Source organism: Stenella coeruleoalba, assembly GCF_951394435.1.
Source record: "Stenella coeruleoalba genome assembly, chromosome: 3".
Lineage (NCBI taxonomy): Eukaryota > Metazoa > Chordata > Mammalia > Artiodactyla > Delphinidae > Stenella > Stenella coeruleoalba.
The window spans coordinates 121,757,542-121,771,320 of NC_137148.1; the positions used below are offsets into that span (position 1 = coordinate 121,757,542).

General features: G+C 41.8%; 2 protein-coding genes across 14 annotated transcripts in view; one reads left to right on the forward strand and one right to left on the reverse strand.

Annotated features, from left to right (window-relative positions):
* Positions 1 to 12,254, forward strand: part of LOC307184074 (ubiquitin carboxyl-terminal hydrolase 25-like) — a gene marked incomplete at both ends in the record, with an annotated part of 29,139 nt that extends 16,885 nt beyond the window's left edge. The window contains 4 exon segments of the mRNA XM_079917320.1: positions 9,097 to 10,632; positions 10,634 to 10,773; positions 10,775 to 11,069; positions 11,073 to 12,254. Of these exon segments, the coding sequence (XP_079773446.1) occupies positions 9,097 to 10,632; positions 10,634 to 10,773; positions 10,775 to 11,069; positions 11,073 to 12,254 (3,153 nt within the window).
* The window catches only part of PRELID2 (PRELI domain containing 2), a 764,348-nt gene that overhangs the window by 631,227 nt on the left and 119,342 nt on the right, over positions 1 to 13,779 (reverse strand). The gene's annotated exons all lie outside the window — the stretch shown is intronic.

Sequence of the window (13,779 nt, forward strand, 5' to 3'; positions counted from 1 at the left end):
AAATGATGGCGAGACAACATACGTAGACAGAAGGGGGCTGCTTCAGTCAGGGTCTAGATAGGAAACAGAGCCCCCACCAGTTATTTTGAAAGATAATTTAATATGGAGAATTATTTGCCAGATGTTGGAAGACTGAAAATACCAAAAGGAGACACTGGTATTGTAAACATAATAGTAACTTCAGGAAGTAGTGACCACTTCAAAGGCTAGAGAAGCAAAGAGAAGAGGTTGGTATTACTAAAATATAAAAGCTTAGAGGAGGGGTGCTGCAGAGTTCCACCCAAATCTGAGGAGAGGATACTGCCTGGGTGGTGCTCATTTCTCAGAAGTTAGAAGACCTGACAGAGCTGGAATTTAGACAAAGGCTGGCTGGCAGGTACTGATGTCTGAGAAGGCACCATGAGGCAGGTTCTGAGTGTTAGAAAAACAAACTGGAACCAACTGCTGCTACTAGAAGCAAGTGTATGGGCAAGGTGAAGCATTGCTGGGTTACATTAACAGGAAGGAGAAAGCCCTTCTTCCTGCCCCAGGTTCATAGTTTCTTCTGGAATGTGCTGCAGCTACATAACAACCACAAGTGGAGAGCTTGTTTGAATTTGGAAGTCCTGCATCGAAAAGCAGAGTACAGACAGAAATGGGTCCTCGTAATACCATGTAGCCCTGAGCTGCAACTAAAAGCAAATCCACGGTCAGGATTCTTCAATTAGGTAAACCACTCAATTTTCTTTCTCTGTTTAAGCCATTTGGAGTGAGGTTTTCTTTCACTTGCTACAAAAACAAAACAACAAAACATACAATATAGTACATAAAGATACTGATGCAGCACCACTCTTTCTCTATTTGCAAAATAACCTTTTCTTGCCCTCCTTTTGGATCACAGTACTGGCAGGAAAATGACTTCACACAATAGAAAATACCTCTATTAAACATAATGAAAATCATTAACTTCACTAGTCAACAAAGAAACGCAAACTTCAATGAGAATGATCTCAGCTCAATTAAAATTGCCCCCCCAAAAAAATCTTTAAAGATGACAATAACCAACTCTAACACAGTTCTGATGAAACAAGTACACTCATGCATATGACCATATAAATGGATATAGCTGGGCTTCCCTGGTGGCGCAGTGGTTGACAGTCTGCCTGCCGATGCAGGGGACACGGGTTCGTGCCCCGGTGCGGGAAGATCCCACATGCCGCAGGAGTGGCTGGGCCCGTGAGCCATGGCCGCTGAGTCTGCCTGTCTGGAGCCTGTGCTCCGCAACAGGAGAGGCCCCAGGAGTGAGAGGTCCGCGTACCGCAGCAAAAAAAAAAAAAAAAAAAAAAGGATATAGCTATTTTGGAAATCATATTGTAATATGGTCTAAAGCTTTGACCCAGTAATCATACTCTTATAAATGTATCCTAAGAAAATAATTGCAGAGACCATTCTCTACCTTGCTTAACCCTCCTCATCTAACTATAGTTCAGCGATGTCCTATTTAAAGACTAATTAGTAAATGTGTACACCATACTTTACATATAGTAGAATGTAGAATACAGTGTTCCTACTCATTTTCAGGACCCTGAATAATATTTCTGTGTATACTAATGAAGCTCAACTTTTTCTTGGAGGGGAGGGTGGGTAGTTTATAGTAATCTTATCAAATCTCTTTTGTATATAACCATTACTTAAATCTTGCATTGTAAGTGAGTTCTTTACATGTTTATAGCTCATCTCGTCAAGAAGACTGGAAGTTCCTTGAAACAAAGTACTAGCTCTCATCTTTATAACCACCCAACAACATTTCAGTCAACAAACATGTAGTACATGCCTACTATGAAGTGGAAACTGTGCACAGTAGCTAGTGCAGGGCCATGCACAGCTGATGTTGGACAGAGATTATGATAAATGTCTTCCTGGGAATATTTACCTGGCAAATGTTTCTACGATACAATGAACTTCTTGAGGTTTTCATTCATCTTTGTATTGCAAAATTTAGAGCAGTGCAGACATACAGTATGCTCTATAAATGCTAAATTAATTGATTAGTAAATAAATTTTTAATTGACTGAACCTGAATATTTTTGAGAGTTCCAGTTGATGGGGCAGAAGACATTTACATGTATTTTTGTCCAACCAGTTCTGCAAGCTTATATGTAAACAAACACAAACACACACACACACCCCTAAGCCTTGGATGCAACTACGCCATGCATTTGTGATTATTAGCAAAGGGAACACTTGACGAGCTAGAGACCTTCTCCCAGAACAGCACCATGCATCAATCATAAGCGTTTGAGCTGACAACTCAAGAGGTAAAAATGTTCAGTATTTTCACCCAAAGGATGACATTTTGTCCAATGATGTTAATTTTGCACCATAAACACTTTATACTACCAAAAAAAAAAAGTAAATGCGTGTCAGGTTGACAATTACAAATGGCAAAGGAGAAATAGATTAATTCCTGCAACAGTGAGTTTGAATTATCTAGAAGACAAGTATTTAAAAAGCAATTTGACAGAGATTAATTAGGTCTGTGTCTTCATAAAGCAACATCTTTTGTTTGGTGCCACTTTGGCTCCAAATACACTCCAATTTGCCTGTAGTGTTAAGTATATGGGTTTGGTTTACTTTACTTGCTCAGTCTTTACCTGAATTTTCATTCTCAATTTTCCACTGTCATTTATAACTCTTGCCACAGTCATAAGGTCTCCATTTAGGAGACCTTATGGAGCACATTTTACTTGTACATAGTTGTACAAGTAAACACATTTAGGAACACATTTTTACTTGTACATAGTTGGTTACCAAGGGGATTTTCAGCTAAAGCAACCATTTGATAAGAGGGAATACAGGTCAACCTCACTTAGAGAAACTCATAAAGCAACTGCCTAATACTCCAAATGTATAAAACTACAAAATTGTCTGCTTTTCAAGATTGTTCCCATAGTTTCCTTATTTCATGATTTTGCTGAACTTTATATATCAGTTCGAGAAATTTAACCTAGGAAGGTATCATATCGTTATGCAAAGATTTACCTTCAAGTTGCTTTATTGCAGAATTATTCATAGTAGCCAAGAAGGGAAGGGGATGGGAGGGGAGGGGAGGAAAAGGGAGAGGAGGGGAAGGAAGAGGACGGAAGGGGGAAGAGAAAGGAAGGAGGGAAGGAAGGAAGGGGAGAAGGGAAGAGGGAAGGAAACAAGGGAGGAAACAAGGGAGGAAACAAGGGAGGAGAGGAGGAAGGAGGGAGAATTTCTAACAATTTTTTAAAAATAGAAGAATTAGAGCAGCCAAGTATTGAAATACTGCACAGCCTTTACAAATTATATTGGAGGAGAACATATAACAGTTGGGAAAATGTTCTTGATATAGTGATAAGAGAGGAGAAAAAAAAAAAAGCAAGCCACAAGCAATATACGGAGCAGCAAAAATAGTGATTAACACCATGGATGCTGGAGCCAGACTGCCTTGGCTCAAGTCCCAGTTCTACTACTCAGTAGCTGTATGACTTCAATCAAGTTAACCTCTTAGTCCCTCAGTTTCCTCATCTGTACAATTTGGGTAATATTAGGATCATAAGGTTGTTGTGAAACCTTAGATCGTAAGGTTGTTGTGAAATTAATGTAAATAAATATAAATCAAGCACTTAGAACAGTGCCTCAGAGTAAGTGCAATGTAAACATTGGCTCTTATTAACATTTACAGTATGCTTCTGTTTTTATATACAACAGATGAAACTATTACACACAGGAAAAATACTTAGAAGAAAATGCTCCAAAATACTAGCAATGATTACCTCAATGGGATTAAGGGTAATTTTTAGATTTTTTCTTTACTTTTTTGGTTTTTTTTTTTTACTTTTCTAGGATAAAGTTGCAGCATTTTTGTAATATTAAAAGTTAACTTGTAATCAATCACCTTTTATATGCTTTTTCTCTTAAAATATTTTATTAATAAAACCATTTTTAAAAGCAAGTATATTACAGTAAATGTAATATCCAGCTACAGATTTTACCTGCAAGTAAGTACAAATTCATTGTAGTTAAAGAATTTGAAGTTCATGATATAAAGTAAGGTGGTTTTGTTTTCCTTTGTTTTGAATGTTTTTTTTCCTGGGATCAACCATCCCTATATGATATTCAGATATGTCATTCATTTATTCACTTAACAAATATTTTAAGTGCCTACAATGTGGACAAAATACACAAAAATCCTTGCCCTCCTATAGTTTAAATTCTTGTGGGGGGAAACAAAAAACAAAATATATGAGTAAATTATGCAGCATGCTAGAATATGATAATTGGGTCTGAAAGAAATGAAGCAGCATGGCAGGGATTCAGCAGAGGGCAGAGGAAGAGGGGATGGAAGGAGGTTGGGCTACAGGTTCTAAAAGTGTTCATACTGAGCCTCACTGAGCAGGCAATGTATGCCAGAACTGACGAAAAGTCTTTTGATAAATATAAGGGTCCATCAACAGATGAATCGATAAAGAAGATGTGGTACATATGTACAATGGAATATTACTCAGCCATAAAAAATGAAATAATGCCATTTGCAGCAACATAGAATGACCTAGAGATTTTCATTCTAAGTGAAGTAACCAGACAGAGAAAGACAAATATCATATGATACCGCTTATATGTGGAATCTAAAAAATAATACAAATGAATGTATAGGCAAAACAAACAGACTCACAGATATAGAAACAAACATGGTTACCAAAGGGGAGGGGAGAGGGATAAATTAGGAATTTGGGATACACCCTACTATAACAGATACACACTACTATATATAAAATAGATAAACACAAGGACCTACTGTATAGCACAGGGAACTATACTCAATACCTTGTAATAACCTATAATGGAAGAGAATGTAAAAAGTGAATATACATATTTACATATATACGTATAACAGAATCACTTTACTGTATACCTGAAACTAACACAATATTGTAAATCAACTGTATTTCAATAAAAATTTAAAAATAAAATTCAAAAAAATACAAATATTCACTTCATCATTCCACAGAGTTGCTGAGTACTTAGAATTTGCCAGGTCCTAGGCTGGGTGCTAAGGAAGAGGTAGTATCCAAGGAGTCATGCTTCCTGTTCTACTTTACAAAGGGTAAAATCTTATGGTCATAATGGTCCTTTACAGGAAAAGTTTCCCAACCCCTGCTCTTAACCATTATCTTACTTAAAAAATTAATTTGAAGTTTTAGGGGAAATAATTGCAGTCCATTTAGACAAGAAAATCCCTTGGGTGTGGTTGTGCCTGCTTAGTTTAGATCTACAGTGAATTGGGATACGTAGACTGTGCCTTTGAGATTTAATGCATTGAATGCTTGAGGAGAATTACAGGAAGACATTTTGTGACATTTGAAGCTGTTTCGATTTCAGCTGCCTGTTATCTGACACTCCAAAATAAAATCACTAAAAATTTTCAGCCTGCTTACTTCGAAGTTCACATAAGACCTGTGATTATCCTGATGCCCCTCAAATATGAAAAATCATTTTAGAGACGTTATGGCTTGCAAGGCAATGAAAAATATAAATTCAAGACCTTGGGTATTATCAACTAAAAATAGCATCCATGCTTCTTTGCAAGCTCCGTTATATAAATCTCTATTATAAGTCTAGAGAAAGTTTAGATTTTAATTCCAATCCACAAAATCTCAAGTATTCACTCATTCAACAATTTTTTACTGAGGACCTACTATATGCCAGGCATTGCTACTGCTTAACAGAACAGTTACTTCTCAAGTGTCAGTAGCCTTCCAGTATGACATACCCGTTTTTAAGTGAAATGATAAACATTTTCTCATCTTTAAACAGGAGGAAAAAATAGATATGTCCTTAGTATCTTGCAGTGTGCAGTCTACTGGAGAAGAGAAAACCCAAATAAACACAAATAACAAAAAAAATTGTATCATTACAATTGTGCAGAATGCATGAAGAATAGCCTTCTAGGAAAGGAAAGGGAATAATAGGCCACCTCACTGCCACTGGAAGACTTGGAAAGCTCCCTGGAGGAAGTGTCATCTCCCAGAGGAGGAGCAGGGCAAAGCCAAATGAATTTTGTGGGAAGAGTACCCTTACCCCTACCACAACGGTCACACACTGAAATGCTAAGGATTGCAGGAAAGTGGGACCAGAAAATAATATTTAACATATGAAAGTTGAATATTAGTATTATTATTACCCTTCGATACACACACACACCAACTTACAAAGGGGCCAACTGAGGCTGGGAGAACTGCCGATTCATCCACTTCCCAGCAGTAAATGGCAAATCTGGGGATCAACTTCAGGCTGGCTCAGAGGCCAGAGCTTTCCACTGCCCCATCACGTGCATCTCTTCTGGGCTCCACGACACTAAGGAAACCCAGAAGCCTTTGTGCCACTCCTAGCTCCCATTTCAGTTCATGTGACACTGTGCTGTTCTAAGGAGAAACTGATTTCAGAGCCATGTGATCTTGCTTTAAGATTTCCAAATTCAGGGAGAAGAAACGTCAGATACTGTCATTTAAACTAAGCTCAGTCCCACCCTCTCCAGCACTCCGGCACCCCACTCACCCCACCCTCAATAACAAGTTTCTTTTCTGGAAAGAAAACATCACCGTCCATTCTTCAGAGTCCTGGAGATTCTTCCAGAAAGAGACCCTGGTGCTCTGTGACATGCAATCTCTCCTTCACCTGGCTTCCTGGTCCTGATGGGGTCCCTCATTTCCTGGGAATGCAATATCAAGCTCAGGTAGCTGAGTGTAAGTCCCAGGCAGGAAACCATTTTTCTTTTAGAGCAAACATAGATATGGATAGACACAGCCACACATCTCTTTGTGGTCATTTCATTCCCACTTGACAGGCGACGAAAATGGCTGGAGTGGAGTGATGTGACCTTGCAACTCTAATAGCCATTTACATGATATTTCCAAACAGGCACCGAAACTCAGAGGTGTTTCTGGTCCTCAATGTTCCCTCTGCTTTAGACATTGACCTGTAATGATTCCAGAACCAACAGACCTGTATCCAAACCCTTCACACATTGGCTATGTGACCTCGGGCAACTTACCTGATGTATCTGAGTCTTACTTTACTAATACCATGTGTTCTAAAAATATTAACTTACATTCCTATAGCCTGTTTGACTGATATTCTGCTGGCTTTCATAAGCAGGACAGTAGCCATTATAAAATATTAAATATTATTTAGTTTTCATAAATAGGCACTGCCTTGAGCTCTCCAAGGAAACCCTTTCCCACTATCCCCAGCAGTAAAAGTGTTAGTAACTGGCACATCCACCACCTCTAGGTTCCCACAGCTGCTATTCTTTATGACTGGCTGATGCACAAGACAGTCAATGTGCCCAATATATCTGTACTTGCCCCCCACCATAGATTCTCCAAGTAATCCCCAAGGGCTAGCCCTACTGTCTCCAGGCACTCCTCCAGGCCCTGGGAATCCCTGGCCATCCTGATACCCACATATAAGAGCAGCCAATTCACTATGCTCCCATATGCCAGGATCTGTTCCACCTGCCAGAGTGTGTTCTGATCCGGCAGAAGTTGGGTGGGGGATGCCTTTGGTGGCATTCCTTATACCCACGTGGGCAAGCCCTCCATGCCCATCTGGACCACAGAGGCTGTGACTGCCCACCTTGGTCCAGCACTCCCTAGAATCATCTCTGTGTGGCCACTTGTGGAAAATGAAGCCACCGTGAGCCAGGCTCTGAGAGAACCAGAGAAAGATGGGGATGGCAGATGGTCAGGCCAGAAGACAGTAAGAGCCACTAAAGAAGAGGAGAGTACTTTTTGTAGTAATTTATTTTAATTTTTATAATTACTGTGATTTTCCTCATTTCACAGGTAAGGAAACTGAGGAATGAAGAGGCCATTTAAAACGTCAGTGACAGCTGGTGTGTACTTAACCTTCACACTCACCACCTCTCATTTGACCGGAAGTATAGTTTCAACTTAATTAAAAATGACATTCCAGGGACTTCCCTGGTGGTCCAGTGAAGAATCTGCCTTACAATGCAGGGGATGAGGGTTCGATCCCTGGTCAGGGAACTGAGATCCCACATGCCACGGCGGCAGCTAAGCCCGAACGCCGCCACAACTACAGAGCCCACACACTCTGGAACTCGTGCACCGTAACTACAGAGCCCATGAGACCTGGAGCCTGCACACCACAACTGGAGAAGAGAAAACCTGCATGCCACAACTAGAAAGAAGCCCACGCACCACAACGAAGAGCCCACATGCCGCAACGAAGGATCCCACGTGCCTCAACTAAGACGCTGTGTGCCACAACTAAGACCTGACACTGCCAAAAATAAATAAAGTCTAAAAAAAAAATGACATTCCAGTAAATTATTTTCATGGCTTAGTTGATGGGACAGAATTTGACCATACAAAAATCTTTGGCAACATTATAAAATCTAGGAAAAATTTTAACATAATTGCTTAGTTCAACAGAAGCTGAAAAAGTTCTTAGCACCATGAAAAACATTACTGATTTTTAAGAAAGTCTCCATTTTTTTTTAAACACCTTTATGGGAGTATAATTGCTTTACAATGGTTTCTGCTTTATAACAAAGTGAATCAGTTATACATATGTTCCCATATCTCTTCCCTCTTGCATCTCCCTCCCTCCCACCCTACCTATCCCACCCCTCTAGGTGGTCACAAACCACCGAGCTGATCTCCCTGTGCTATGCCGCTGCTTCCCACTAGCTATCTGTTTTACGTTTGGTAGTGTATATATGTCCATGCCACTCTCTCACTTTGTCACAGCTTACCCTTCTCCCTCCCCATATCCTCAAGTCCATTCTCTAGTAGGTCTGTGTCTTTATTCCCGTCTTACCCCTAGGTTCTTCATGACTTTTTTTTTTCTTAGATTCCATATATATGTGTTAGCATACGGTATTTGTTTTTCTCTTTCTGACTTACTTCACTCTGTATGACAGACTCTAGGCCCATCCACCTCACTACAAATAACTCAATTTCGGTTGCGGGGAGGGGAGGGGAGGGGAGGGGAGGGGGTCGCGGCGGGAGGAGGAGGACAGCGCCATTTCGGCAGCTCCCTCTGTCCCTTCTCCCTTCCCCGCAGTGGCCCGCGAGCCGCCAGCGAAGGAGCGCGCGCGTGACGCGTCCAGGTTTGCTCGCGCCCTCCCGCGCCGAACGTCCGCCGCCCGCTCATGGCCCGGGCCGCGGCCGACAAGCCGCGCTGAGGTGGGCCGCGCGGAGTCGTGGGGCCGCCGCCGTGGCTCTCGCTGTCTGCGCCTCGCCACCATCGCCTTCGCGCCTGGCTGGCGGGGACGCTGTCCTCACCGGTCGTCCGCGCCGCTCCCTGGAGCTCGGCGGAGCGTGGCAGTCAGTGCCGGCGGAGGCTCGAGGAGCCCGACGCCGCCGCCGGTGTCGCCGCCGGCGCTGCGGGGGCCATGACCGTGGAGCAGTGCTGCAGCAGAGCGCGGCGCAGAAGCACCAGCAGACGTTTTTGAACCAGCTGAGAGAAATTACTGGGATTAATGATGCCCAGATATTACAGCAAGCCTTGAAGGATAGTAACGGAAACTTGGAACTAGCAGTGGCTTTCCTTACTGCGAAGAATGCCAAGACCCCTCAGCAGGAGGAGACAACTTACTACCAAACAGCGCTACCTGGCAATGATAGATACATCAGTGTGGGAAGCCAAGCAGATACTTATGTGATTGATCTCACTGGAGATGATAAAGATGATCTTAAGAGAGCAATTACCTTGAGTTCGGCAGAATCAAACAGGGCATTCAGGGAGACTGGAATAACTGATGAGGAGCAAGCCATTAGCAGAGTTCTTGAAGCCAGCATAGCAGAAAATAAAGCATGTTTGAAGAGGACACCTACTGAAGTTTGGAGAGATTCTCGAAACCCTTATGATAGAAAAAGGCAGGACAAAGCTCCTGTTGGACTAAAGAATGTTGGCAATACTTGCTGGTTTAGTGCTGTTATTCAGTCCTTATTCAATCTTTTGGAATTTAGAAGACTAGTTCTGAATTACAAGCCTCCATCAAATGTTCAAGATTTACCCCGAAACCAAAAGGAGCATCGGAATTTGCCTTTTATGCGTGAGCTTCGGTACCTAGTTGCACTTCTTGTTGGTACTAAAAGGAAATATGTTGACCCATCAAGAGCAGTTGAAATTCTTAAGGATGCTTTCAAATCAAATGCCTCCCAGCAGCAAGACGTGAGTGAGTTTACACACAAATTATTAGATTGGTTAGAAGATGCCTTCCAAATGAAAGCTGAAGAGGAGACGGATGAAGGGGAGCCAAAGAACCCCATGGTAGAGTTGTTCTGTGGAAGATTCCTAGCCGTGGGAGTGCTTGAAGGTAAAAAATTTGAAAATACTGAAATGTTTGGTCAGTACCCACTTCAGGTCAATGCATTCAAAGACCTACATGAGTGCCTAGAAGCTGCCATGATTGAAGGAGAGACTGAGTCTTTACATTCAGAAAATTCAGGGAAGTCTGGTCAAGAGCATTGGTTTACTGAACTACCACCTGTGTTAATGTTTGAATTGTCAAGATTTGAATTTAATCAGGCATTGGGAAGACCAGAAAAAATTCACAACAAATTGGAATTTCCTCAAGTTTTATATCTGGACAGATAACATGCATAGAAACAGAGAAATAACAAGAATTAAGAGGGAAGAGATCAAGAGACTAAAAGATTACCTCACAGTATTACAACAGAGACTTGAAAGGTATTTAAGTTATGGTTCGGGTCCCAAACGATTCCCCTTGGTGGATGTATGCGTTGGAATTTGCCTCAAGTAAACCTGTTTGCACTTCTCCTGTTGATGATATTGATGCTAGTTCCCCATCTAGTGGTTCTGTACCATCACAGACATTACCAAGCACAACAGACCAGCCGGGAGCTCCTTCTTTAGAACTGCCAAGCACATCACTTGCATCAATAGCTGCCCTTTCCTCGAGATCAGTAATACACAAACCATTCACTCAGTCTCAGATACCTCCAGATTTGCCCATGCATCCAGCACCAAGGCACATAACAGAAGAGGAACTCTCTGTGCTAGAAAGCTGTTGACATCGCTGGAGGACAGAAATAGAAAATGACACCAGAGATTTGCAGGAAAGCATATCTAGAATCCATCGCACAATAGAACTAATGTACTCTGACAAATCTATGATACGAGTTCCTCATCGCTTACATGCTGTTTTAGTTCATGAAGGCCAAGCTAATGCCGGGCGCTACTGGGCATACATTTTTGGTCATCGTGAAAACAGGTGGATGAAGTACAATGATATTGCTGTAACAAAATTATCATGGGAAGAGCTAGTGAGGGACTCTTTTGGTGGTTACAGAAATGCCAGTGCATACTGTTTAATGTACATAAATGATAAGCCCCAATTCTTAATACAAGAGGAGTTTAATAAAGAAACTGGGCAGGCCCTTGTTGGAATAGAAACACTACCACCAGACTTAAGAGATTTTGTTGAGGAAGACAACCAGCGATTTGAAAAAGAACTGGAAGAATGGGATGCACAGCTTGCCCAGAAAGCTTTGCAGGAAAAACTTTCAGCATCTCAGAAATTGAGAGAGTCAGAGTCTTCTGTGACAACAGCACAAGCAGGAGAAGCAGAATATCTAGAGCGGCCATCAAGAAGTGATTTCTCAAAGCACTTGAAAGAAGAAACTATTCGAATAATTACCAAGGCATCACATGAGCATGAAGATAAAAGTCCTGAAACAGTTTTACAGTCGGCAATTAAGTTGGAATATTCAAGATTGGTTAAACTGGCCCAAGAAGACACCCCACCAGAAACAGACTATCCTTTACATCATGTAGTAGTCTACTTTATCCAGAATCAGGCTCCAAAGAAAATCACTGAGAAAGCATTGCTAGAACAATTTGGAGATAGAAATTTGAGTTTTGATGAAAGCGGTCACAACATAATGAAAGTTGCTCGAGCCAAAACTGACATGATAAAACCTGAAGAAGTAAACTTGGAGGAGTATGAGGAATGGCATCAGGATTATAGAAAATTCAGGGAAACAACCATATATCTCATAATTGGGCTAGAAAATTTTCAAAGAGAAAGTTATATCCGTTCTCCCTCTATCCGTCCTTCCTTCCCTTCCTTTTTTATTATTTTATTTATTTATTTTGCAGGAGATGGGGCTAGCCCTCAGCATCCCTCCCTGGGAGAATCAACACTCCCTTACTTCATGTGGTCCTGGCAGAATGCATCAGGACACATTCTATAACATTAATTAAGAAAGAAAAAGAGGGGGAAAAAAAAAAACCCTAACAACCAGACTCACATAATAAGACATTTAGAACTGTGAGATAACAATCTCACCAAATAAGAAGCCAAAAGGGAAAACAATTCAATAACATTAATGTCCTCTGTTCTTCAATGAGCTAAGGAACCTTTCCCTAAAGCAATCTCATCCCCAGCAGACTTCCATTCTGCCTCTTGGCCAGAACTGAGCCACACACATCCTTCTAAGCCGTGTACTTCCATAGGGGAAGGAATTGTCTCAGTGATGTAGATTCATCATGACACTCCTGAGATTCCAGAGCACCCCTAGTGAAACTTCATCAGCCCAAAGGCAGAAAAGATACCACTTGGGCTTAAGTTCTACATTCACTAGAAAAATTCATAAAGGTAGACCACAGGAAATACTGTCAAATAAAGCAATCATTCATCTCTCAACCCTGATAAATGTACACTAGCCATGCAAACAGGAAGCTGGGAACAAACTGGGAACTAGATTTGCCGTTCCTTTACTGGTGTGTGTAGCACCCACTGGCCATCAAGTAACAAGTGTGTTCAGCCTTTGGAAAATGCCAAATAACCAAGCAAACATCATCTATTAAGAGCAGACAATTGGTGGCACTACTTATATTTGTTAGGAATTTTTTAATGCAAATGATTTTAAACTCAGCTCAAATGGCTTAAGCAACCCACTCAGCGTGACTTTCAGTGAAGTTTGTTGATTTAGCAGCTCAGACATCATCACCAAGAACCCTTGGTGCCTGGTCTTCTTTCCATCTCTTAGCTCTGCCTCCCATGGGGTCAGCCTTATCATCAGACTCCAGATGGCAGACACACCCCACATATACGCAACAGCTTAAACTTTACTCTTATGGCAAAATGGCTGCTTCAATTCCAGGTCCCACATCCTTATCCTAAATTATCTATGGCAAAGAAAATACCAGTTCCCATAGCACATACCCTGGTCCTGGGACCTTTCTTTGTCCTAAAATGAGTCAACTGACTAAACCCAAATTAATAACTGTAACCAGGGGAAAGACTACACAGGTTGGCGTGGGTCCATCAGAGCCTACTTTTTTTTTTTTTTTTTTTTTTTTGTGGTACGCAGGTCTCCCACCGTTGTGGCCTCTCCCGTCGCAGAGCACAGGCTCCGGACGCACAGGCTCACGGGCCCAGCCACTCCAAGGCACGTGGGATCCTCCCGGACCGGGGCACGAACCCGTGTCCCCTGCATTGGCAGGCGGACTCTCAACCACTGTGCCACCAGGGAAGCCCAGAGAGCCTACTTTTTGAACTGTGTGTGGGATCAGTCCCACCCCAAAACCACACAGAAAGGGGATATGTTCAGGGCATATCAGAGGGAGAAGGGGAGGAGAGAGGAATGGTTATTCGAGTGACAAACAACAAATTTCCACCACACCTGTCCTCCACACCTGAGTTCCTCTAGATAAAGGAATTCTTCCAGCAAGTCCACAGTTTCCAGAGCTATTCCAGAACTACATTTTACAAAA